Source organism: Rhinolophus sinicus, chromosome 1, assembly GCF_057876585.1.
Source record: "Rhinolophus sinicus isolate RSI-liver-muscle chromosome 1, RSI-T2T, whole genome shotgun sequence".
Taxonomy (NCBI): Eukaryota; Metazoa; Chordata; class Mammalia; order Chiroptera; family Rhinolophidae; genus Rhinolophus; species Rhinolophus sinicus.
Window position 1 is genome coordinate 90,764,277 of NC_142501.1, and position 27,877 is coordinate 90,792,153.

Genomic DNA, 27,877 nt, shown 5'->3' on the forward strand with positions numbered 1-27,877 from the left:
GAAAATCTTCTTAGCAGAGATTTGTTATATAAATTTAATACCACTACAAAATGTAATGAAAAGGGCATTTTTATTTCCTTGCCCTAAAATTAGCCTTGTCCACACCCTGGACTCTTGGCTTACCTAATTTTGACAAACCCTTTCATTTATACTGCCAAGAAAATAATGGGATTGCTGCAGGCATTCTAGGACAATCTTTTGCCTCTCTGCTCCCTCCTATAGCATATTTCTCATGCCAATTAGGCCCTGTGGCATCAGGCATGCCCCCATGCTTACAGGCAGTGGCTACAGCTGCCACCTTGATTGACAAAGCCAATACTCTAATGTTAGGCTCCCCCATTCACCTTTATGTTCCCCATGCTATGTCTGCTATTTTACAAGTTCATAGGGCACAGCACCTCTCCACACAGCAGCAGACCACCTATGAACAGGCTCTTATAACTAATCTTTCCATCACCTTACATCGTTGTAACACTTTGAATCCCGTTACTTTACCTCCCCTTCCCAGTGATGGAGAGCCCCACTCTACCCCACCTGTTTGCCTCACAGCTATAGATAGAAATGGTCTCAAAGCCACAAGAGGATCTCTCAGACATCCCTTTAGACAACCCAGGCTTACTTTTATTTTGTGATGGCTCCTGTAAACAAAATCTCCGGGGAAACACAGTAACTGGCTATGCCGTAGTTTCCCCACAGGAAACACCTGAGGCATATTCTTTGCCCATTGTAAAATCAGCCCAAGCCGCTGAACTCACAGCTCTTATGAGAGCTTGCACATTGGCTGAAGGAAAAGACATGCCTTTGGAGTCTGTCACACTGTTGGCACAATTTGGAAATCCCGTGGATTCTTAACTTCTGCGGGTACTCCTATGGTAATGGGCATATAATTGCTACTTCCTGTAGCTCCTTTTCTTTTAACTTTTTGGCTTGCTTGTACTTATGTCCCATCAAGTGGGATAATTAAAGACAGTTGCTTTTGTTCTGGCATGCACAACATTTGTGACCAAATTATTTCCTGGTGCACTACTTGTAAATCCCACCGAATTCCTGGGAGAAATCAATGTACCCAAGGAAGTCCTCCGAGACCTACACTGCCCCTTTGTGGCGCTCCAAATGGATGTTACAGACTTTAGGCTATTCTCACTGTTTGTTGATTGTCTGCATGTAACGGGTAGACCTAATGCTATCCAACTAGACGTGCTGATGTCTACACTACAGTGGTAAAGAAATTAATAACTGAGTTTATTCCTCAGTTTGGTATTCCTTTATGATTTGAATCAGACCAAGGAATTCATTTTACAGCAGAGGTAAACCACTTGTGTGCAAAAATCTCTGGGGTACTCATTAAAATTTCATATCCCATACCATCCTCAAACAGCAGGGCAAGTGGAACGTATAAATCTAGATATAACAAGGACTTTAGGAAAAATCGATCAAGAAACTGGGCCTAAATGGCTGGAAGCTTTGTCCTTGGCCCTTATAAAGATTCGAGTACTCCAAATAAGAGACATGGATTATCCCCTTTTGAAATAGTCTTTGGACACCCGGTACCTACTGGCATCTCTAAACCTCCCACTTGTGGATTAAGTGGACATATGGGACCTTAAGTGAACAGTTTGGTACTATGACTAGCTATACACGTGAACTAACTAGTATACTTGAAGTGTATCATCAACAGGTAAAAGAGGCATGGTCCCCACCAACTGACAAGCCTTGCTATCCCTTTCGACCAGGAGACCGGGTGTACATCAAGGTCTTCAAAAGAAAATAAGCACTGTCACCTCAGTGGGAAGGCCCTGATGAAATACTGCTGATCACATACACTGCCACCAAAATAAAAGTCCTCCTGGATCTGTTCAAGCCACGCTGTCACTCTCAACTGGGAGGCAGTCCCAACAGGTGACATTAAACAGGATTTCCAGGGCAAGGATTCGCAGGCCCCAGAAGCCGATGGCACCACAAAGCAGACAGCTTTTGCCAAGATCTCAAATTAAGAAACTGCTTCCACTTATCTTCAATCCCTATTGACACCCCCCCTTATGTATACGCACTAAAAAACCCAAACACCTTTTATTAATAATTTTCTATATTTATTAATCAGAAAGCTGACTGCAGAGTACCTGTCTCTATCAACTCTATTTCCTCACTCTCTAAAACTTCCACTATGGGCTCCTTTGTCCATAGAATTGTGCCATACAAACATGCCAATCAAGAAGTTGTAGAAAATCTGCTTGTGTATCATAACTCTTAAGTTCTTTTCAGCATCAAGCACCTTATTCCCAAGCTTTGGAGAATATGCATTGGAAAAGGAAATCATAAACATTTCCGTGATCATGGACCAAGAGTTTAATACCACCATGCAAACTTTCAAAATATTCCAGTTAGAAGTTGACAGCTTAGCCTCTGTGGTTCTCCAAAATAGATGCACTTTGGACACACTGACAGCTCAACAAGAAGGAGCTTGTGTGATCACTGGTGAAAATGCTGCTTCTATGTAAACCAGACAGGACAAGTAGTATCTAACTAAAATTTGTTAAGAGCCAGGATTAATATCTTCCATCAGATAAATGAAGCAAAGACATTTTACTGGACTGACATATTGCCAAGCTTGGGGAACTGGTTTGATGGGGTGTGCAGAAGCATGCTTTGCTTTGTTCTTTTCTGTTTAGTCATTCTCATTCTAACCTATGTTCTTTCCTCCCTTTGCGGGTCCCTTACCACTCACTTACTAACACATTCTCTCTCTCTCTACAGCAACCAGCTCAGCTTTTTTTTTTTTTTTTACTTTAACTTTATTTAATTTTATTTATTTATTTTTTATTTTATTAGTTTCAGGTGCACAAGACAAAGCAAAACTTAGACGTTTATCATTTATATCCCTCACACTGTGTGAATCCCCCTCCACCTATCCACTATCCCTCTGACCTCGCACAGAGCCAATACATTTCCACTGTCTCTATTCCTAATGCTGTACTCCGCTTCCTGTAACAATATACATACAAATATATAAATATACATACATATATATTTATATAAAATTATAGTTGTCATTCAGTATTGTTCAGCTTCAGGTGTACTGTGCAGAGATCAGGCATCTACATCATCCCTGAGGTGGTCTCCCAAATGGGACACATGTCCATCGGATACCCTACAACATCTTTACATTATTGATTACATTCCCCAAATTAATTTTCAAAACCCCGTGGTCATCTTGTGGTTACCGACTATTTTCTAAATCTCACCTTCCCCTTATCCCCACCCCCCCGCCCCTCTAGCAACCCTCAGTTTTTCCTCTGTGTCTCCAAAACTGCTTCTGATTAGTTCATTCACTTATTCTTTTCTTTAGATTCCGCATATAAGTGAGATCATATGGTATTTGTCTTTCTCTGTCTGACTTATTTCACTTAACATAATGTTCTCTAGGTCCATCCATGTTGTTGCAAATGGTAAGATTTCTTTCTTCTTTATGGCTGTGTAATACTCCATTGTATAAATGTACCACAGTTTCTTAATCCAGTCATCTACCGATGGGCATTTCGGTTGTTTCCATGTCTTGGCTATTGCGTATAGTGCTGCAATAAACATAGGAGTGCATAAAGATTTTTGAATTGGAGTTTTGGATTTCTCCGGATAGATACCTAGGAGTGGGATTGCTGGATCATATGGTAGTTCCATTTTCAGATTTTTGAGATACCTTCATACTGTTTTCCATAGTGGCTGCACCAATCTGCATTCCCACCAACAGTGCACAAGCGTTCCCTTTTCTCCACATCCGTGCCAGCACTTGTTGTTTGTTGATTTATTGATGATAGCCATCTTGATTGGGGTGAGGTGGTATCTCATTGTGGTTTTTATTTGCATTTCTCTGATGGTTAGTGAGGTTGAGCATTTCTTCATATGTCTGTTTGCCATCTGTATGTCCTTTTTAGAAAAATGTCTCTTCATGTCCTCTGCCCATTTTTTAATTGGGTTGTTTGTTTTTTCGGAGTTGAGTGAGTTTTTTATAAATTTGTGATATTAACCCCTTATCAGATATATCATTGGCAAATATCTTTTCCCATTCAGTAGGATCCCTTTTTGTTTTATTGATGATTTCCTTTGCTGTGAAAAAGCTTTTTAGTTTGATGTAATCCCACATGTTTATTTTTTCTCTTACTTCCCTGGTGCGAGGGGATATATCAGTAAAAATCTTACTCCGGGTAATGTCTGTGAAGTTTCTTCCTATATTATCTTCTAGGAATTTTATAGTTTCAGATCTTACATTTAAGTCTTTAAGCCATTTTGAATTTATTTTTGTATGTGGTGTAAGGAGGTGATCCAGCTTCATCTTTTTGCATGTGTCTGTCCAGGTTTCCCAGCACCATTTATTGAATAGACTGTCTTTACCCCACCGTACATTCTTGCTTCCATTGTCATAGATTAAATGGCCATATAGGCATGGATTTATTTCTGGACTCTCTATTCTGTTCCATTGATCTATGGATCTGTTTTTATGCCAGTACCATGCTGCTTTGATTACTGTAGACTTGTAGTATAATTTGATGTCAGGTATTGTTATACCTCCCACTTTGTTCTTATTTCTCAAGATTGCTGAGGCTATCCAGGGTCTTTTATGGTCCCATATAAATTTTAGGATTATATGTTCTATTTCTGTGAAAAATGTTGTTGGTAGTTTGATAGGAATTGCGTTGAATATGTATATTGCCTTAGGCAGTATGGACATTTTAACTATATTAATTCTTCCTATCCATGAACATGGTATGTGTTTCCATCTATTTATATCTTCTTTCATTTCTTTCTTTGGCGTCTTATAATTTTCTGAGTACAGATCTTTTACTTCTTTGGTTAAATTTATTCCCAGGTATTTTATAGTCTTTATAGCAATTGTAAATGGGATTGCTTTTTTAATTTCTCCTTCTGATATTTTATCATTGGTATATACAAATACAACTGATTTCTGAATATTAATTTTGTATCCTGCTACTTTACTAAATTCATCTATCAGCTCTAATAGTTTCTTGGTGGAGTCTTTAGGGTTCTCTAAATATAGTATCATATCATCTGCATATAATGACAGTTTTACTTCCTCCTTACCGATTTGGATGCCTTTTATTTCTTTTTCTTGTCTGATTGCTGTGGCTAGAACTTCCAGCACTATGTTGAATAGAAGTGGAGAAAGTGGGCAACCTTGCCTTGTTCCTGATCTTAAGGGGAATGGTTTTAACTTTTCCCCATTGAGTATGATGTTAGCTGTGGGTTTATCATATATGGCCTTTATTATGTCGAGATATGATCCCTCTACTCCCACTTTCTTAAGGGTTTTTATCATGAATGTCTGCTGGATTTTATCAAATGCTTTTTCGGCGTCTATTGATATGATCATGTGATTTTTATTTTTCATTTTGTTCATGTGTATCACATTAATTGATTTGTGGATGTTGAACCACCCTTGCATACCAGGGATGAATCCCACTTGATCATGGTGTATGATCTTTTTAATGTATTGTTGAATTCTGTTCGCTAATATTTTGTTGAGGATTTTTGCATCTATGTTCATTAGCGATATCGGCCTGTAGTTTTCTTTTTTTGTGGTGTCTTTGTCTGATTTTGGGATCAGGGTGATAGTGGCTTCATAAAAAGTGTTTGGGAGTCGTCCCTTCCTCTGGATTTTTTGGAAGAGTTTGAGGAGAATAGGTGATAATTCTTTTTTGAACATTTTGTAAAATTCACGTGTAAAGCCATCTAGTCCAGGGCTTTTGTTTTTTGGGAGATTGTTGATTACTGATTCAATTTCCTTGGTGGTAATCAGTCTATTCAGGTTTTCAGTTTCTTCTTGAGTTAGCCTTGGAAGGTTGTACGCCTCTAGAAAATTGTCCATTTCTTCCAGGTTGTCAAATTTGTTGGCATAGAGTTGTTCATAGTAATTTCTTAAAATTTTTTGTATTTCTGCGGTGTCTGTTGTCACTTCTCTTTCATTACTGATTTTATTAATTTGGGTCCTCTCTCTCTTTTTTTTAATGAGTCTGGCTAAAGGTTTGTCAATTTTGTTTATCTTCTCTAAGAACCAACTCTTGGATTCATTGATCTTTTGTATTGTTTTTCTGGTTTCTATTTCATTTATTTCCGCTCTGATCTTTATTATCTCCTTCCTTGTACTCCCTTTGGGCTTATTTTGTTGTTCTTTTTCCAGATCCCTTAAGTGTGAAGATAAACTGTTGATTAGTGATGTTTCTTGTTTCTTTAGGTAGGCCCAGCTCAGCTTTTAATATGTGAAACTTCCAGAGAAATTTCAGAGGAGGGAACTGTGGGGGTTCAGAATGAACCACCCCAAGATGTGCCTCAGTGGTATGCAGATTACTTTGAGTTAAAGTCAATTTTAGCTTCAGGCTCCAGAGAAATTTCTGTGCTCTCCCCCAAATACCTAGAAGAATTTGAATTAAAGGTCTTGCCCATAAGAGATAATTTCTTTGACTACCGAGTTTTCCTGAAAATAAGACCTAGCTGGACAATCAGCTCTAATGCATCTTTTGGAGCAAACATTAATAAAAGACCCGGTCTTATATTATATTACATTATATAAGACCCAGTCTTATATAGTAAAATATATAGTAAAATAAGACCGGGTCTTATATTAATGTTTGGTCCAATCAGCTCTAATGCATCTTTTGGAGCAAACATTAATAAAAGACCCGGTCTTATATTATATTACATTATATAAGACCCAGTCTTATATAGTAAAATATATAGTAAAATAAGACCGGGTCTTATATTAATGTTTGGTCCAAAAGATTCATTAGAGCTGAGTGTCCAGCTAGGTCTTATTTTGGGGGAAACATGATACCTATAGGGCAGGGCAAACTTCCATTTACTAAACATCCGCTCTTCTTATCATCATGCAATGACCTTTGAAGCCCCCAAGGTGCATTACCTCATCCTAGCTCACAATTTCTTATCTATCTCAACCCCCCTTTTTACCTCTGATCCTCTCATATATGTGGGATTTGTGTGTGCACAATATTAAATTTGATTTTCTCTTGTCAGTCTGCCTCCTGTTGATTTGATTATCCATCCATGCAAAAAGAACCAGAGGAGAGAAAGGGGACTTCCCACTTCTCCACAGTGACCTAAAAAGAGTGCTTATTGATCACTTGGAAAAGAATGGCTTGAAAAAGAGACTCCGAGTGTCTTATCCCTCAATTTCTGGTAGGTATCAGTAGTCCCTCATAACAGAATTTTTCATATTTCATTCCAGCTTCTAGAACAAACATTTGTTCTAGAACAATTTCTGTTCTTTAGATTAAAACAAAATTTCTCTCTTTCCTCCCTTCTCTGCCAACCAGAGAGGGTGCAGATAAAACTTGGGAAAACCACAGCTTAGCTGAGAAATACCTTGGGAACTGGGAATTTCATGTGAACTCAACACAACACCTCTTTCTCACTCTGCCTGTCCACTCATCTCCCATAGACTCAATACCTCCCCACAACTGCAGCCATCTCAAAAACAGAAAAATCGTTTCTTGGTAAACAAATATTTATCGTGCAATAGTAGCTTAATTAGTAATATTTGAAAAAACAAGATGGAACTAGGCTATTTATACATAATATTTCCCAGACATATTTTTCAGGCAAGCATTAGCCATCTTATAGGAATAGTTTAGGTACTACTCTACTGGCAGCAGAAGCATGGAAAAGTTTACATTAGGGTGCCTGGAAATCTTAGGGCTATGTAATTCTAAGACATGATTTAGGATGGAAATTATAGATATACATACAGACATAGATATAGGTATAAATATATATCCAAAAAATGTATACACATTTTTTAAAAACTTTTACCTATTTTAAGTGTGTTTTTCCAGGACCCACCAGCTCCAAGTCAAGTAACTGTTTCAATCTAGTTGTGGATGGCACAGCTCACGGTGGCCCATGTGAAGATCAAATTGGCAACCTTGTTAAGAGCACCACGCTCTAACCAACTGAGCCAACCAGCCACGCCCATATACACATTTTAAGAAAGGAAAAAACTGTACTAAAATTGTAATACTCAATATATACTGATAACAAAAGATGACTACAAGTCATGTATATACATTGCTTTGGCACCTCCGGTATATATATCTCCACAGAACCTAGAGAAATAGAATAATAAGACTACCAAGAAAAGAACTGCAAGGGTGTCCAGATGGCTCAGTTGGTTAGAGCATGAGTACTGAACAACAGGGTTGCTGGTTTGATTCCCACATGGGCTAGGGAGCTGCGCCCTTCACAACTAGATTGAAGACAACAGATGCCGCTGAGCTGCTGGCGGGGTGGCCGGATGGCTCAGTTGGTTAGAGTGCGAGCTCTTAACAGCAAGGTTGCTGGTTCGATTCCTGCATGGGATGGTGGGCTGTATCTCCTGCTACTAAAGATTGAAAACAGCAACTGGACTTGGAGCTGAGCTGCGCCTTCCACAACTAGACTGAAGGACAACTACTTGGAGTTGATGGGTCCTAGAGAAATACACTGTCCCCTAAATATCCGCCCCCTCCAAAAAAAGAACTGCAAATAAACAAAGCCACCACTGACTCATGCCCTTGCTGAGTTGCAAACAAATTAAGTGCATATATAGGAATTGCCTATCAGTAGCAGAGATGACAATCTTATTACCTTAGAAAGGAATTATTAGTAGTTTACAAACTTGGGATGAGATTCTTTAAAACTCTGAATTCTGCTTCTGGTTTCTTCTCTTGCCTCCTATCCTTTCTTACGACATATAAAGAAATCAATTTACTAAACTCCCAACTTACATTCCTAGAAACAAAACAGAAACTTTAAGGATGCATGGGAAAGATGTGAGTAATTTCAAAGATGAAAGAATCCTCACATTTCCCTATCTGTGAATGGAAAATACAGCAATTTTTGCTGACAGCCTTTAAAAGCATGAGGCCACAGAAGGAAAAATATATACATGAAGAGGAAATAAATTTGCCAAGACTCTTAACTATGCATACTGTGAAACTTAAGAATTAAAAAATTCAAGATCTGATTCCTTCATCCAGATTGTAGTTTAAAGATTAAAAGAATGCTTTGCATAGACATTAAAAAGGATATGAACAATTTGGAGTGTGTTTGGAAGACTACCAGTAGAGTCCAGGAACTCAGAACACATAGAAATAGACTTGATGAGATTTGGAGGTCTCTATTTCTTTAAGAAGCAGAATATTTGTTCCATTGAACATAGAAAGGGATTGGCCAAAGGGCAGTTATAATTACCCCAAATTGCTGCAGTCTGATGGAAGTTTAGCCCAAGTGAAGAAAGTTACTGCTTTTCTTCTCATGAACATTAGGAAAACAAAGCCATTACACTTTTGTTTTTCAAACTAACTTGAATAGGAAAGTATGGATAGAGTGAATGCTGTTAAACCTAAGGAATTAGTTTCTTTCTCAAGGATTAGCTAAGGATTAGCTTCTTTCTCAAGCACTTTAGTTTGAATCTGATACAGCGTATTACACTGACTGAGGGTAGAAGACAGACTCTAAGGTAGCCCCCTATGACCCCTGCCTATTTGTAGTCACATCCTCTGTGACCTCCTCCTTTTGAGTGTGATCAGGACTTGTGATTTACTTCCCACCAATAGAATATGGCAAAGGTGAAGGATGTATTCAATTATACACATATGTATGTAATTACGACATATAAGATTGTGACATCTGTCTCTCCATTGCTGACTTTGAGGAAACAAGTGGCCATGTTGGGAAATTGCATGAAGCAAGGGACTGAGGATGGCCTCCGGCTGGCAGGCAACAAAAAATAGAGGTCCTCAGTATGATGACCCACATGGAACTAAATGCTACAACAAACACGTGAGCTTGAAAGGCAAGTTTCAAATGAAATAGAAACCTCAAACATCACCTTGATTACAGCCTTGTGAGAGACCCTGAAGCAGAGGACCCAGCAAAGTTATGCCCTGATTCTTGACCCGCAGAAATTGTGAGGTAATAAATGTGTGTTGTTTTAAGCTGCTAAATTTTTGGTATTGTTGTTATACAGCAAAAGATAACTAACGCAGTGAGTATACTGGATGTATATACATATGTAAAGTTGTGTTTGCATATTAAAGGTTTTGGAATGACTATATTTATACATGTATAGAAATGCAAGGCAGATGCTCAAATACTTAGAAGAGTGAAAGAGTATGCTGTAAAAAATTTAGGAAATGTAGTCAAGAGAGGAATCATCTAAAGAAACTTGGCATTCCCAAACCAATCAATTCAAGATGGAAAACAGAATTAGTATCAATAAAACTATAAAAATATTAAGCAAAATCATGGAGCTATTTTTATTATCTTGTAGAGGAGAAGGTCCTTCCAAGCATGTCAGGAAAACTAGGAATTATAAATTAAAGAGGTTAAGCTTATAGCATAATATTTAATAACCTCTATAAAGAAAAAAATATAAATAAAGGTAAAAGACTAACAAAGTGGTCCAAAATTTACAACACAAGACAAAGAAACAATGTCCTCAATATACATAGCTCTTAAATATCATTAAAATTCCATTTAATGCAAAAGTAGATAGCCACTAAAAAATAAAACAAATCTATATCTATTGTCTTACACAAAATGTTCTCATTATTAAGTAAAAGAAGCAAGATAGAAAGCAGTACATAGTGTGACTTCATTTATATAAAGGTATATATATTTGTATATATGCATACATAAATATATAGATAGCTGTCTGAAAGTAAATTTGGTTAAATCTTAACAGTGGTCATATTTTGTAGAGGATGATTTTTCATTTATTTCTTTTTAGTATTTTTTAAAACAAATGTGCATGTACTATGTTCTTAAAAAACAAGAAATATTTTCCCAAAAGGTTTGGGAAATATTAGTGTATTTATAAAGCAAAATCTACATTTGGCAGAGAAGTTAATCAGACAGCAAAACATCTAGTGAAGAAACCAACAATGTGAAAGACTTTAAAAAATGACTTTACAGATGCGGTCAACAACAATATGTTGCAATCATTTCTGGAGACTACATTATCTCAGGAAGATAACTTCCATTGCTGATAATTTACGAGCCAAACTAGAGAAGTAAACTAGAGAAGAAAAAGCAAACTAGAGAAGTTTTACAATACCTTGGGGACAGAAATAAATACTAAAAGGTATAAAGGGAAAATAATAGAATGGTCTATTAAATTCCATTATCAAATTAATAATCTTGTCATATTAGTGATGGTGGCACATGGTGGCATAGACGAGAGGCACAAATTTTGAAAATATGTGAAATACCCTTATTATACACAATGCTTAAAAATAATTAAGATTCCTTATAATGCATTTAGAACTGTGGTTCTCAAACCTGGCTCTTGATTATAATCACCTGGAAACTATTTTAAAAATCCTAATACTTGGGAGTTCCTTGGGTCAAGATGCTAAATGCTGTGCTCTCCTCCCCCCATGACCACACCCATAGTACAATTAACTTATAGAACAATCAGCCAGGAGAACCATCTGAAGACTACCTGGACAGAAGTCCTATAACTAAGGATATACAGAAGAAGCCACATTGAGACTGGTAGGAGGGGTGAAGACAAAAAAAAATGGGCTGGTCCCATACACCTATGTGGTGATTGAGAATTGGGACGGCTATCTGAGCTGCAGAGGTCCCCTCAGAGGAGGGGTCCCAGCCCCACACTGGGCTCCCCCGTCTGGAACACCAGTGCCAGGAAGAGGAGCTCCCACAACATCTGGCTGTGAAAATCAGCAGGGATTCCATCCCTCTGTGTCAGAAGGAAGACTGCTAGAAACCCAGGTATCCTCTTAAAGGGCCTGCACACAAACTCACTCACAGGGCTTCTCCCCCATGGGGTGCAGCCTAGGGATAGTGGCTCAGAGGGCGCCAGAGACATACAGGGAAAAACTAAGTGGTGTGGCTTCAGAGAGAGGGCAGGAGGGAAAAACGCCATTGTCCCTGTGTTGAACCCTGCTCCCACACACCCTGCAAGTGAGCATGAAATCTGAATCTGCATTAACCTGCTAACTACTACTCTTACCACCCTGATGACTCTCTGAGACTCAACCCCACCCACCTCACACACCACCAGAAGCTCACTCAGCAGCAGGCAGCTGGCCTCAGCCAGTGAACTGCCAGAGGCTCTTTCAGAAGTGTCCACTTTGGCCCATGCTACAGTCTTTCTTTAAAATTCTCAAAGATTCTCAGGCCCCAGGCAAGCATCAGCTTGCCTTGGTATGCCCGGTGCCTCTGTTGAGTGGCCCCAGGTTCAGCACTGGCACCAAATCTGAATCTGCATAAACCTGGTGAACACCATTTGTCCCACCCTGGTGACTCCCTAAGAACCTGCCTCATGCTACTCGTGTACTGCTAAAGGCTCTTTTAGCAGCTGTGCCTTATGGTCACCCAGAGGGCAGTGGCTGGCCTTGGTGTGCCCTGTGCCTTTTGCTGAACTGCCCAAGATTGGTATTGGTGGCAGCTGGCCTTGGTTCACAGAGTGGCCTCTCCCATGTACCTCTAGGTCCAGCACATACAGCTACCAGCTGTGGATTGCTCTGTAGCTCCTACTAGGCCAGGAGACCAACACAGGTAGCAGCTGACTTTATCTTGTACTGGAGCCCATCCTATGAGGCCCTAGAACAAACACACCTGGTGGTCAGCTTCAGACCACAACAGAGTACCACCTGATTAGTTCCACAGGGGGCACACCCAAAGGGTGGTCTTGGTAGGCACAATAGCCCCACTGGGGTGAATTGCACTCTGTGGGGGGCAGCTGCTGCACAACAGAATGTATGCAGTGGTCGTAGCCAATCTTCACAGCCAGTCAGTCTGAGGGTCAACCCCATGCACTGATGTGCCAACAGCAATCAAGTCTCAACTACAACAGAAAAGCACACACAACCCACATAAGGGACACTCCTGGATCACTAGTGCAGGTGATTAGGGAGACTGCAGCACTGGGCCTCACAGGGCATCTACTGTGTTTCCTTGAAAACAAGACCTAGCTAGACAATCAGCTCTAATGCATCTTTTGGAGCAAAAATTGATATAAGACTCCATCTTATTTTACTATAAGACTGGGTACAATATAATATAATAACGGGTCTTATATTAATTTTTGCTCCAAAAGACGCAGGCAGAGCTGATTGTCCGGCTAGGTCTTATTTTCAGGGAAACACACTACTACATAAGGCCAACCTGCCAAGAATGGGAAATGTAGCAGATCTACCCAATACATAGAAACAAACACTACGAAAGAGCCAAAATGAGAAACAAAGAAACATGTCCCAAATGAAATAACAGGAGAAAACTCCAGAAAAAATAACTAAATGAAATGGAGGCAAGCAATCTACTAGATACAGAGTTCTAAATATTGGTTATAAGGATGCTCAATTAACTTAGGGGAAGAATAGAACTCAGTGAAAACTTCAATAAAGAAATGTAGTAAGTGTAAAAAAGGACACAGAAATCATAAAAAAGAATCAGTCAGAAAAAAAGAATACAAAAACTGAAATGAAGAATACACTACAAGGAATCAACAGCATATCAGATAAAGCAAAGGATCAAATCAGTGATTTGGAAGACAAAATAGCAGAAAACACCCAACTGGCAAACAAAAAGAAAATTTTTTTAAAAAATGAGGACAGTTTAAGAGACCTCTGGGACAACATCAAACATAACAACATTCACATCATAGGGGTACCAGAAGGAGAGGAGAGGAAGCAAGGGATTGAGAACCTATTTGAAGAAATAATGAGTAAAAACTTCCCTAACCCGGTGAAGGAAATAGACATATAAGCCCAGAATGTACAGAGTCCCAAACAAGATGAGCCCAAACAGGCCTACACCAAGACACATCATAATTAAAACACCAAAGGTTAAAGACAGAGAGAATCTTAAAAGCAGCAAGAGAAAGGCAGTTAGTTACCTACAAGAGAGCTCCCATAAGACTGTCAGTTGATTTCTCAACAGAAACTTTGCAGGCCAGAAGGGATTGGCAAGAAATATTTAAATTGATGAAAAGTGAGGACCTATAACCAACACTACCTTACCCAGCAAGGCTGTCATTTAAAATTGAAGGACATAAAGAGCTTCCCAGACAAGAATAAGGTAAAGGAGTTCATCACCACCAAACCAATATTATAAGAAATGTTAAAGGGACTTCTTTAGGAAGGGGGAAAGAACCCATAAAAATGAATAATAAAATGGCAATAACTATGTACCTACCAATAATCACTTTAAATGTACATGGATAAAATGCTTCAATCAAAAGACACAGGGAAGCTCTCCCAGCATACACACCCAGGGGCAGATTCCATGGGAAAATGTAATGAACAGATTGGCTCTTTAGATGGTTCATTCTGATAGTAATTTAGAAGAAAACCAAAAATGGGCCAGACTAAAGACTAGTACAGAAACCCAGGTAAAATATGAGGACTTAAACTAATACATCACAATGGGAACAAAGGAGATGGAGATAAAAGAGAGATGAAGCTAAAAGATTTTTGTGACCATCTAATAAAGGGGAAGTGAGCAATCAGAAAGTATATAGGATAGTTCACAGAATTTTGGCTTGGGCAACTAGCTATTCTTTTGAATAGGGAATGAAGACAGAGAAACTAGTTTGGGGTGGGAAGGAGGTACATGTGGTCTTTCACACAATGAGTTTGGAGGGATTGAAACAAATACAAGTGGAAATGTTTATCAGACAGCTGATTAAAGAGCAAAGAAAGAAAGCATGGGCAGGTGACATTGATTTCGGAAATGCCTGAAAAGTGGCAACTGGAAGTGGACTAGGGCATCCAAGGAGAATATAAAGGAGCCTCTAATGGCATCATTGTAAGGGGGTAAACAGAAAAGGAGACTGACTGAAGAGCAGCTAGAGAAAGTTAAAATTATTAAAAAGTAGTGGCCAAGAAGCCAATGGAGAAGTTTTTAAAAGGGAGAAGACAGTAGTGTCAAATGCTGAAGAGAGGCCAAGTAAGAACTGAAGTGCTCCCTGGAGTTAGCAGTATGTGGTTAAATTTCAGTAAGAGGAATTTCAGTGGAGTGTTGAGGGTAGAATCAAAATTACAATTATTGAGGAGTGATTTGAGAGAGAACAAATCGGGCTTGGCTACCAAGGAAATTAGAAAAAGATCAGCAGAGGGAACACAGGTTGAAGGGAGAATATTAGTACAGGAGACTCTAGAATGTTTATATGCTAAATGAGGAAGTGAGGAGACATTGAAGGTAAAGGAGAGGGGCTGACTGATGGAACAAAGTCTCTAAGGAGTTGGGATGGAATTCATTGACTTGTTTGTCCCTTCATAGTGTTGGCCAGAGGACAGACACCTCTTCTGAGATGAGATGCTGATGGTATAGGTGACAAGGAAAGCTTGGAGCTTTTCTGTCAGCTTCAGTTTCTCTGTTAGGATGGTAGGCCTCTGCTGAGGGAAGAGGTAGTAGGATGGGGATTTGACAAGAGATGAAAGTCTGAAACAGCCTTATGAATGGAAGAAGTTATTGGACCACTGGGGCTGCTAAACTGCTTTGACAGCCTAACATGAGTCAATTTGTTGTGCTACCAATCAATGGTGTGAACTCAGTAGTATTCAGCAGCCCATGAGAACAAAGGCAGGTAGCGATAATGATCCACGGACAGCTTCTGCAGGGCCAGAGTGAAGGGGAAACAGGTCACAAGTGGGTAATAGGCCATGAAATCTATGCCAAATGGAAGAGGGAATGAAGCCAGAGGGAAGAAAAAAGTGATTAAGGAACTCGGGGTTTCCTGGGGTCAGAGTAAATACAGTGAAGAGATCAAAGGACAACACATTAAAAACCAGAGCAGTATGAATAGGATCTTAGAATTTTAACATTTCAGAAAAAAGTTTTGACAGAGTCCAAAGTATGGCCTTGGAACTGGTTTGCTGACTGGTGTGAAAATGATTGTTGAAGGTGGAGGTTCAGAAACTATAAGGTCACCCATGATCAATGATATGGCCCAGAATGCTAGAAGGCCTGGGGTACAGGTGCCCAAGAACCACCAAAGGCCTCAATGAATAGAAGAGTAACCAGAGGTGACAATGATGAGGATAGATGGTACAGTTGAATAGCACAGGCCTCAAAAGTATGGCAATGGGGCGGCTGGTTTGCTCAGTGGTTAGAGCACAGTGCTCATAACACCAAGGTTGCCAGTTCGAGTCCCACATGGGCCAGTGAGCTGCGCCCTCCACTAGATTGAAAAATGACGTGACTTTGAGCTGAGCTGCGCCTCCCACAGCTAGATTGAAAACAACTTGACATAGAGCTTGTGTGTCCTGGAAAAACAGTTTCCCAATGTCCCCCAATTTAAAAAAAATCATTAAAAAAAAAAAAGTATGGCAATGGATCAGGAATATAGGGGTAACAAGCCCCTATAACCCACCCGTTCATTTTGTAATAGTGAGAAAATGGGCACCCTCCACTTGAAATAATCCTAAATGTGGCTGAGAGCCAGATTCCAGTTAATGAAAAAGCAGGGATGTTTATTTATTAAGAAAATAGGGATGTGAGGGCCTTTATAATGCAAAGTGGCAGGAAGGGAAGGGCAGCAGTGGGACCGTGAATTGAGGATAGCAGGTAACAGTATTGGAATATGAGGAAAGAGGACTGATGATTGGACAGGTTTCTATTTTAGATAGGCTTCTATTTTAGATGGCAGCAATGAATTACAGGGATAAGAAGCAAAGTGAATTAAACCATCCTCAATGTTCCAACTAGAACTCTGGAGTGATGTTTCTATGACAAAATAAACAAGCACTGGGCATTGCCCATGACTAGATGTGTTTGAATTATTGTTCTGGTTCCAAAAGGAGTGTTAGTGGTAATCTGTTTGGGGTCTTAATGAAGCTTAGCCCAATAGGATGACAGGGTTACAGGACGCTGATGGCAGGACTAAAGCTATCACTTGTCCAGGTGGCCCAATAGTTTCAGCAGTGCAGTCTCATAAGGAGAGGGAAGGGGCCTGGGCTTGGAGAAAGAAAAAGCTTACAAAGGCCAGGTCAGTTCGGGAGGAGGGAGGGGCACAGTGAGGTCTGTCAAAATGTGCCTGATACTCTCACCTTACCTCCGGACTTTGGCACTAAGAGAATGGCAAGATGCGGGTCTTGGGGCATACGAAGTACATTCAAGGCCATGATGAACTGCAAACTTCAGGCCCAAGTGAAGGTAGGGCTGTGGGTAAGCTCTAATATGGATGTTAATGACCAATACTTAAATTTTCTAAAAACAGACTATATATTCAATATAGGCTGTATGTTCCCTCCTCAGGAGTACTGAATAGATTTTTCCATCATTAAATAGAGGATTTGAAATACATATCCAAAATCTCTCCATATCTTACTTTTAAATTCTGTACAAGTTTTAGTAAGAAACATCCTTAAAAATCATGTTTTACCCTCTGTGTAATTTATATCTTTGTATCCATATGAATTAACCCATAGATAGGGAACTGAGACTCAAAAAAAGATAAGTAGCTAACACAAGATCATACTTACAACTAAAACCCAGACTTGATTCCTAAATCCGGTGTTCTTTACCTTTTGTAATCGTACAGTCCTCATCTGGGCTTTTGAAGTTTTGGGTTTTTTTACATTACAGAATATTCTCACTTCATCCCTATGTCCCTGGCAACTCACCAGGATTCCTTAATACAAGCTGCACCAGCCAGAACCACCAAGCTGTTCTTAAAGCTTCTTGTGGTGCCTTTTTCTCCATTGCCAAGATATATAACCTAGCACCAAAGACAAGGTTAGAGAAAATCCTTGCCTAGTCATTTCATGGAACTTTACTATATAAAAATATTGAATTCTAAAATCAGTTTATTCCATATATTAACTATTCTTTGTAATTTTCTCTAAATGTATCACGTGACTTCCCAATTAATGGTAGGCTTTCCATGAAGAGATTCTGGATCTTCAATTTTTTATCAACTTCAGTGCCGAGGTCCCAAGAAATACTTGATCTAAACTGGGAAGATCCCACACAAATTTTAAAAAGAACGTATCACCTTATGAAGTTTCAGTTGTCTTTGTTGGCAAGAAAATTCCTTTCCAAATTTGAGAACCAGATTTTTCCACCTTCCCACCAGTTCTCCTCCCCAACACTTCATGTTGGAGGCAAGCAAACCTTAACATTTTCAGCAATGGCTGCATGGCCTTGTAACCTTGGCAATGAGAAAAAAGTGCTACTTCGCTGAAGTTAAGTTGCAGTTTGAACTAGTTTTAAGCATTAAGCCAAAGGAAAGTACAGTTGACCCTTGAACGTAGGGGTTAGGGGCACCAACCTCCCGCAGTTGAAAAATCCACATACATCTTTTGGTGTCCCCCCCAAACGTAACTATTAATAGCCTATTGCTGACTGGAAGCCTTACTGATAACATATATAGTTGATTAACACATTATGTATGTTACATGTATTTTATACTGTATTCTTACAATAAAGCTAGAGATGTTAAGAAAATTTATGGAAAATACATTTACAGTACTTACTGAAAAAAATGTGTGTAAGTGGACCCAGGCCGTTCAAACCCGTGTTGTTCAAGAGTCAACTGTATTTCTTCATGTTCCTATTACTGGTTGGCTGCAAAGAAATAAATTGCTCAAGAATCAAAGGTGGGGAAATGTCTGTGGGTCATCACTAGATTCTTGCTTAGAGGTGAAATGTTCAGAAATCACTTCTTCGACCGACTTCACTTTCTGAAAACACTATTTCCAGCAATGTCTTAGGCTAATCACAGTACTGATCAAATCATTTGAGACCAGTTCTTTACTTTATAGACAGCAAATGAAATACCGTGTTTCCCTGAAAATAAGACCTAACCAGAAAATAAGCCCCAGCATAATTTTTCAGGATGGCATTCCCTGAACATAAACCCTAATGCATCTTTTGGAGCAAACATAAGACCCAGCCTTATTTTCAGGAAAACACGGTACTAGAAACTGCTTTAGCACAGGTCAAAAGTGGCTCTCATATAATCGCTACTTTTTCTCAGGATCATTAGTATTCATCATCAAAATTTATCTTTACTTGGTTACCATTTAGAGTTGCCACCAATGTAAATGACGAAGGAGGGGGTAACCTGAGCACACACACAAATGTTTTTTATTTTTAGATGTAATGCAAATAACCATATCTAATATTCTTTCAGAAAACAAAGAAAATTGCAAAACATGCTCAAAAAACAAGAAATCAGGTTATACTTTTCATAAGGCACCACCAAAAAACCCTGGTAAATTAGAATCCATATTATATTTAAGTGTCTCACTGACAAATAAATATGTAAGGGAATAATCAATAGAGGGTCTTGAGGTTTACAAGACATTCCTGTTTAGACATCTTGGAATATTTCAAAAGAAACAGGCAGAATACATCTTTAAAAACTCATCTTAACCTTTCCAGTCCGTACACATCATTTGTTGCATAGTGGTGACTAGATATGATCCAAGGCGAAGAAGGCTGCAATTCCAAAGTATATTGACATCTATTCTTTCCTTCTTATGCTATCCGAAGAAATAATGATATGCTTCAATTCAAAGAAAGGGTAGGGGGGACACTAAATCAATTGCCTGCTTTTAAAAATTTATACTTAAGGACCTACTGCAAAGGCAACTTTCTACATACCTGTTCATATATAAATTTTTATTGAACCTGGTTATATGTAGGGCTTTGATAGCCTAATTTTTCCACAATTTACAATGTTCAAATTCCACTTCAAATTGTCACTTTCTTTAAAAGGTGGATAATCCCACTTTAAAAGAAGGTCTTGAATTTCTCCTTTTATCTTAAGTTCTGGCTGATGTTCACACAAATTACTATAGAATTAAAATACTGACAAGCAGTGAGTTTGTTTTATCTGTGCTGAATCACACCCAGAATCTAAAAATTAAGAAAAACAAGTAATTTCTTGGACATTTGCTAAAGGGAAAACAAAAAACAAACCAGAGAACAGATGTGAAGCACAGGCAATACTGTTCTAATCTTACAAGTCTGTTAGCCTTTGCTAGGGTTTTGATTATTAAAGTACATGGTATGCAATCACAGATTTAATGTTTGCCTTTTCAATTATTCAAAGTATGATATACAGTAATTTATAATTTTACTGAGACACAAATTTGAATCAGTAGTGCAAAGCTGGTTTGTAGCAAGCTGAGTATCTACATCTCAACACAACTGTTGCAGTAATTATCAGAAAGGGAAATAAACACCTGTGAGAGGAAACTAGTCCCTCCCCCAACAAGAAAGCTACGAACTACCAATGCTTTAGTTGTATTTGTAAACTTGGGTCTGCATAGTTCCAATGACCTACACTTTGAAACTACCAAAGACCTACCATTTTTAAGTTGTAAACAGTAATTTCCTCTAACTGAAACCAATGTTTTATATTCGAGTATCAGCATTCTTTAAATAGATGAATCTCAGTTCAATTCCAAAATTGTAGATTTGTACACATTAATTTTTCTTCTCTCTCTCTCTCTCTTAAACTAATTTCTCTCACCTGTTCTTCTCGACCTTGGTCTAAATCTATGGTCAAGAGTCATACCAAATCCTCTTAAGACTTTTAAATAAATACAGAAAATCCAACATTATCAATTAAATGATATATATGTTTCAAAATGTCAGAAGAAAAACAGGAAGCTATTATTCATGGTTGGAAACTGCCCTGCCTTTTTCTCTCAGGTCTCTCTAGAAGGCAAATACCTTATTAAGAACATAAAGTATTCCCTAAACAGCCACCTATATTCATCTACCATACTCCAGGAAGCAAAGCACCTTAGCCAGCTTTCTCAGCTTCCTCATGCCCCTCCACTGATGATGGAGTAGTTAATGGGTGACTAGGAAGGAAAAATAGAATTTTTTTATGTATTCCACACAGCCATCACTTAAAACTGCGTTCAATTTTTAACCCACAAGTATTGGAAGATTTTTACAAAGACCAAAAGGCAAAAAATATTGTGCTTTCTTCTATAACATCAACCAAATGAAATTCTTAACTAAGTAATATCTTTATATAGCTTGGCAAAATGGAAACTTATGAAATTGGTTATCTTGCAATATCCACTGAAATCTTAAATCCCACACACTTGACATGAGAGTCTCAAGACACCTGCAGAGCAATGCTTGTGAACCTCTTAACAGGTCAAAACACTCAAAATGTTATACACGATTAAGGAAAGAGTGGCTAAAAAAATAGGTTGTATGAACGACAGCGAAAGCATTTACACAACTGGACTTTATAGAAGAGCTTTTTTTCTTTTCAGTAAGATGCCTTTTGAGTTAAATCTCGTACCCACTGAAACTGTAACTGGACAGTACATTTCACTTCTAGTTACTAGAAGACATTTCTTTAAAACAAATTGGGGCAAAATGGGAAGGGGAGACAATAAGCTATTCTTTAGGCCCACCACGCTTGCCCCCCTTTTAAAAGTAAAACTGATGAATTTAAGTCAAACCACAGATTTTTAAACCAAATTAAAGGGACACAGGATAGTGAAGACAAAACACTAGTTTTAGCTTGTTTGGTTTTTTTTCTTAAAAAAAAAATTTTAGTCCCCTTCTCACCCTTCTAATAAGAGTTTCCACACAGGTTACCTAACACCTTAGCAAGAACAGATAACACAACAGGAGGGAGGAAACACAGCACCATAGTTTCAAACATTCACATTCACATACAAACACAAAATAAAATAGCTGTCACAGATATAGTAAGACCAAGTTTCCCAAGAGAGAGGGACAAGTCCCAACACACAAAGGAAATATAATTATTTATTTGAACAAAAACAATATGGAAGATCTGGTCAGGCTAGGATGGAGAAGGAAGTGCTAACTCCTTGTACTACAAGGAAGGAATGGGATTTCTTTATTGAAAAGCAAACAAAGAGTAAGCAAGCCCCCAAATGGATTTTTGATACTGAAACTCTGTCATATGCTGCTGGTAACAGTAAATATATATATTTATATATTGATATATGTATATTAAAAAAGGAAAAATAATCTATTTATAGAATAGTCAGTAGTCAGAGACATTTAGAAAAAAGTAAAAACAAGTCCTTTTTTTTTAAAAAAAATGGATTTACTAAAACAACTTCATCACCCCAAGGTCCTCCAGCCCGACATCCTCTGATGAAGCCATGGTGTTACTCAGCAGCATCTGCTGTGGCCACAATCAGGAATGAATCGCCTGGTGGGCACAGTAGACATGGCGTCAGGGCTGCAAGGCAAAAGCTGTTATGTGCTGGTCTTGCTCACGGCCATGCCTGAAGCCTGGTGGTATCTGGTATTGGGGAATGCAAGGCTCCCCAAAAAGCATGCATCACTGTGGCTCAGTAAAACATTGGCTTGTCTTCTTCTTTTCTGCCGAAGCCTGGATCCGTGTACCTGCTCTTCTCTAAAATGTAGACCCAAGACAGCAAGACTTCTCTAAGCCAAAAAGGGCTCCTTGCCTAGAAATAATACAAGCTCCTCTTCCCAGAATCCAATCTGGTCAGATTTCTGAACTAGATGCCATCCTCCTCCTTAGGAAGATATGGTGACCTGCCTCTCATTTGGGGTTTTCTTCTTGGTACAAACAAGCACAAGTAGCTGAGATATACGGACTGTGCTACAATCTCAAGACATCTAACAGGAGTTAACTTCAGCCCTGTTCCTCTCCTAGTTGTATCTGCAGGGCATTAAATGCCAGGTAACAGTGGGAAAAACGTGGAACTCTGACTCCTCTGCAACTATCCTAACTAAGGAGATACAATAACCAGCACCACCAGATGCTGCTACCCCAGGCTGTAAACCTCTAACTGCTAGCAACTGGCCCTAAGCCACACCCCACACGCCCTGCGGCACACCAATGGATTTAATGCCAGCCGGCCACCCTGGAGCTCAATCAAATGTCTGGCCTTAATTTAACAAACCATACTCAGAGGAGACACGAACTGAAATACTGGCTGCTGTACCAAAGAAGACACCCTCTGCACAGATGTGCTGATACAGAACGTAGATCACACAATCCATGCAGAGGAAGTCAGCTAAGAAGACTTGCTCTGAAGGCCATTCGTCTTTGGAAGCAACACTGTGAGTGGATCTAAACCACCTGACTTGATGCCTAAGGTCTCTCAATGTGGTCCATTTTCCCCATGTCCCAAACTAACCCAGCATTTGCTAACTGGTTTCCTTAAGGTCCTCCATTGGTAGTTTGTAGCTCATTATGAAGGAGGGAGCTGGTGCTTGACCTGGGCTATCTGGCCCCTGCTTCTTTGCACAGTTTATACAGATGTAATCTTCATTTTCCGCCATTTCTGGAGATACACCCACACAGACTTGATGAAACCACTCATCACAGCCACCATCACATTGTACCCAGTCTACCTGCAGAAGACAAGATTGGGAAATGGTTAAATTACATAATCACTGAGCCTAAAATAAAAGCAAACCAAAAAGCTTTCTTGGCTTAAATGATAGCAAATAATCAGGATGTCCAGAGATAGACAATGACTTCTTATGGGGTTCTTTTTTAAAGAAAGAAGCTAGGAAGTGAATACCCCAAAAGTGTATTTTTACCAGAATGTGTCCACTAAATGAGGCCTCGTAGGTACTGCATTACCTCATAATACCTGGGGCTCCTTGTGAGGCAGAAACATGTTTGAGAAAAACTTGACAAAAAAGGAACTTCTAATAGAGCAGCCAAGTAGTTTTAGCTAATATTAACAATTTCTAGGCTCTAAGACAATGCAATTATCAATCAAGAAAGGCAGAGTACAACAATGTGAAGGCAATCCTGTGTATTAGCTTTATTTCAAAGAGATAAGCCAAAGTACTAAGAGCATTAAATACCTTTTTAGAAAAGCAGTCACATAGGCCACTTTTAAAACTACTATTTTTTATTCTTCTCTTCTTCCGTTACAAATACAACTCCCTATAAAAAGTTAGCAAATATCAGAGGTCAAATCTTACAAATTAACCAATTAAAACAGTCAAAAGACACAGGTCAATAGATCACTCTGGGGTTTAAAATTAAAGTGTGGATAACTGATAGGTCAGTGGCAGATGCCAGGTGAACTTTGACCCCTCAGAGAATACTATGATTACAGGAGGCTAGAAAGGGACTGTCATCTGATGACTTTAAGCCTTGGGCCTAGAATTAAAAATAAGGTAATTTCTGGCTTGTATATTTGGAAGGTGACTGTGGTAGTTTTTAAAGCTGATGTCATGGCAGATGAGAACCTTTAAAATTAAAAGAGCTACTCTTCTCTCCCCAGTACAAAAGCTGATCATTTCACTGGCAATGTAGGAAGCCGCTTAAAACAATGAGCATTGCCAGATATCAAAGTAAGCAGTATGAAGGGATCAAGTAAGTACCCCAGCACAGCTTATGAAAAAAAAAACAGAGGAAGGAGGTTTTAGCTAGGTAAATGAGTTCAGGGAAAATGAGTTTTCAAAATTAGTTTCCATGTACTATAAAAACTTGTCAAAACTATGACAGTCATGTTAGTAGTTTTAGGGTTATTATAAAGGGTGGGAGAAATCATTTGTCAAAATAAGCTTTCTGCTTTTACTGTTCCTATTCTCGAGTTCTACAGTTTAAGAAACTATATTGTGTAGTATAAAGATGATTGAATTCAGTCAGAAGTTCTGAGTTCCAATGTGTATAATTTATGGCAAGTCATTTAATCTCATTAAGGCTCAATTTCCTTATCTGTAAAGTGGCGATAACATCTTGTTGACAGAATTATTTAGGAGACCAAATGAAATAACGTACGGCAAAACACCTAGTTACTGCCTGGGATAGTGGAGGCACTTTTTAATATCAGTTTCCGGGCTCTACTCATTATCCTACTTTACACAAAACATTTTACACCTTGAAATAACTGCTGAAAGTGTAGCTGAAACCCATCCCAAACCTACAGATTCAGAATATCTTGGGGGTACAAACCAGAAGCCTACATTTTTACAGCCCCCATGTAATTCTTATATATTCTAAATTATTTTAATAATTTCTTATACATTGTAAATTTGATCATCACTGACACTGTGATATTGCTCTCTGTAAATTCAGCGCAACGTAATTCTTTCTTAAAACACAATGGTTTTTTTCTGTAATTGTGTAAATGTTTAGCTTCTGAAATCTGTAGTAAAGAAAATAACTGATCAAAATGGATAGAAAAGGGAGATGACTTCTGTGCAACAAAATAAAGGTACTGCAAGCAGGTAAAGATTTACAGTGCTAATCTGACAACAGGTAAACTCAGGATAAGTGTTTTGGCTATTTGGAGCCAGTGAAGGGAACTGGAAAGATAAACTGTTTCTTTGGGCCACCCAGATTTGAGATACTATCCTGTTTGTGATGCCACCCCTGAATGAAGATAACTCTACTCCTACCTCCAATCCTCTTAATCCAGTCCAGTCCCCAGTCTTGATAATCCATAGAGTAAGAAAGTTACTAATTTACCAGTATCTTCTGCCAAGAAAAGTGGTCTCATGTCTTTTAAAACCTAATTCTGCACTATACTCACTGACTCCGTTTCTAAAAACTAAATCTATCACTCTCAAATAAGGAAGACAACATTTTCCCTTTTTTGATTTTGGCTAGAGGTCCATTCCTAGGCCTAGTTCTCCCACAATTCCAAAAAGCATATAACTTCTTGAGATATTCACTGGTACACAGATTCTCTCCCAGGCTATAGGTTAGATAACAATTTACGCTGATAATCTAGCAGGGATAAAACAGTCCTTTTCTTACTGATATCTTTTTATCATGTTCATCTACTAACAGTCAAATTCCAGTTGTTTGAAAAGATCCACAGGATCACAGAGCAAACTAAAGTTTGAAATATCAACTGAATCCACAGAAAATTTTGACACACAGGCAACAGACTGTAGTAGTCCAAAAATTCAAGGACACAGAATTTGGCTAACTGCATATTAAGTTCTAATAATAATTTCCCCTTTCACTATTTCTGGGAGATGTACTTATCAAATCACAAAAATAATTATTTAAAAACTTTATAGGTATGAGCTGTTCAAATATCAACTGATTAGAGATTTAACATTATAGTACAAATAGGTTACTGGGCTTGGATTTGAATGTTTAAAAGAGAAATATAGTAAACAGAGGAAATCATGTAAGTTTGACATTTCAGGTTTTACTGTATGGTTTCAAAATTTCACTTAAGAAAAATATTTGGCATATTTTGTTCATTCCTTAGAGCATATTATTGCACTATGAAAAAAGAAAGCCTGGTGATTTATTGATATTCTTAGCTTAGTTACCCAATTGAGCTTTCGTTATTTTGCCATTCAATCTTTTTTGTACCAAGGTTCCTTGCAAAAGTCAGGTTTGAAAAATTAAAACAATCTGCTTAATGAAATACAACATAACGTATGTTCAGAATCCTTGTATTTCTTGGTGATCTCAGCATTAGGTAACTAACCTCCCAGTCTGCCCAAGACTAATGGGCAAAAAGCTTTTAAAATCAGAGTGACTAACAAATAGTAAACGGGAGAAATACAAGTTTATCAACTTAATCTCTCTTTATTTACCATGTCAAACTTCTTATGGAAGTAGTAAGGGGTAAGGGAAAGGCCCACAGGAAGAGGATATAAAAGGTAAAGGGAAAAAAGTCTATTTTAATAAATAAGATGATTAAATGTTTATTCTAATAAACAAAAACAAGTTACTTAAATACTAGCTTGAAAGAACATGTGCCTTCGCCACCCCCAGGGCTCCTCTTCAGCCTCTCCCAGTCCACAGTGAAAAACTGGGGCGGGTTGGAGGAACAACTGTTCATACTAGCGTCCTTTTCACCCACCCCTAGGGATCCCCCCCACGCCTCCCACCTTTGATTAGAATATGTACTGTGAAGAGTGGGAGTGGGCGAGGGGGCTTAGCCAGTGCTAACCCTGACTTCCAGCACGGCCCTAGCCCTCCACTCTGAGCTGGAAGGGGTCTGTCTCTGCCAAGGGGAGAGGATTAGCAGCACCCCCAACACCCTCCCCCTGACCAGACCAGCTACAGGAGTGGGGCAGAGCTGGGAAGATCCACCCCAACCTGTGCCTGGCCTACCCAGGGGGACCCCAACATCCCAGCCACCCCCATCATGGTGCTACAGGCCCTGCCCTGAGGCCCACACACCCCTCCCCAGGAAGCCCTATATCAATAAAGTTCTGTCTCATGTAGAAAAAAAAATACGCTTCTTCAAGTTAACTTGTTTTACTCTTAGTACCTGTAAGACTGAATGAAAGGGGCAGAGTTTAGACAGAAAAAGATTCTGAACCTTAAAACTAATTTTTTAAAAATAATTTTTCATTATTATTTTAAAAATTAATTTCACCTTGGAGTTAATCTGACAATGATGCGGAGAGATATTTTTAAAAAACCTTTTACATTATTCTGATATATTTTTCTTTTGTCTTTCTAAGACATCTTGAAATTAAGGCTAGGTAACATTTATCTAGCCTTATTAATCTAGGTAACATTTAATCCTTCAAAGTTTTCTCAATCTGCATTTTGGGGAAAAAGTTAATAGTAATTATTGGTTAGAAAAATGGAAAATGTCCATTTACCTAAATATGAACTAACCCTAGAAATTATTTTATTTTTTTGCTGTGTATTTTAAAGAACACAGACTTCCCTAAAAATTATTCTTTTCTTGTCATCATTATGTTCGAAAGATGTGTGCCATGCATTAATTTGGTTTTCTTAGAGAAACACTGTACTTCAAATTGAGAAAGTTGTAAAATTCTCTACAAAGTTTTTAAAGAAGTACACCTAGATCGAATATATGGTGATGGAAGGAGAACTGACTCTGGGTGATGAACACACAATGGGATTTATAGATGACGTAATACAGAATTGTACACCTGAAATCTA

General features: G+C 38.6%; 1 protein-coding gene across 1 annotated transcript in view; it reads right to left on the reverse strand.

Annotated features, from left to right (window-relative positions):
- Positions 1 to 23,110: 23,110 nt before the first annotated feature.
- The window catches only part of KDM5A (lysine demethylase 5A), a 72,088-nt gene continuing 67,321 nt past the window's right edge, over positions 23,111 to 27,877 (reverse strand). Inside the window, exon 28 of the mRNA XM_019711317.3 lies at positions 23,111 to 23,376. Within this exon, the coding sequence (XP_019566876.1) occupies positions 23,170 to 23,376 (207 nt within the window). The 3' untranslated portion in view covers positions 23,111 to 23,169. The remainder of the gene's footprint in view (positions 23,377 to 27,877) is intronic.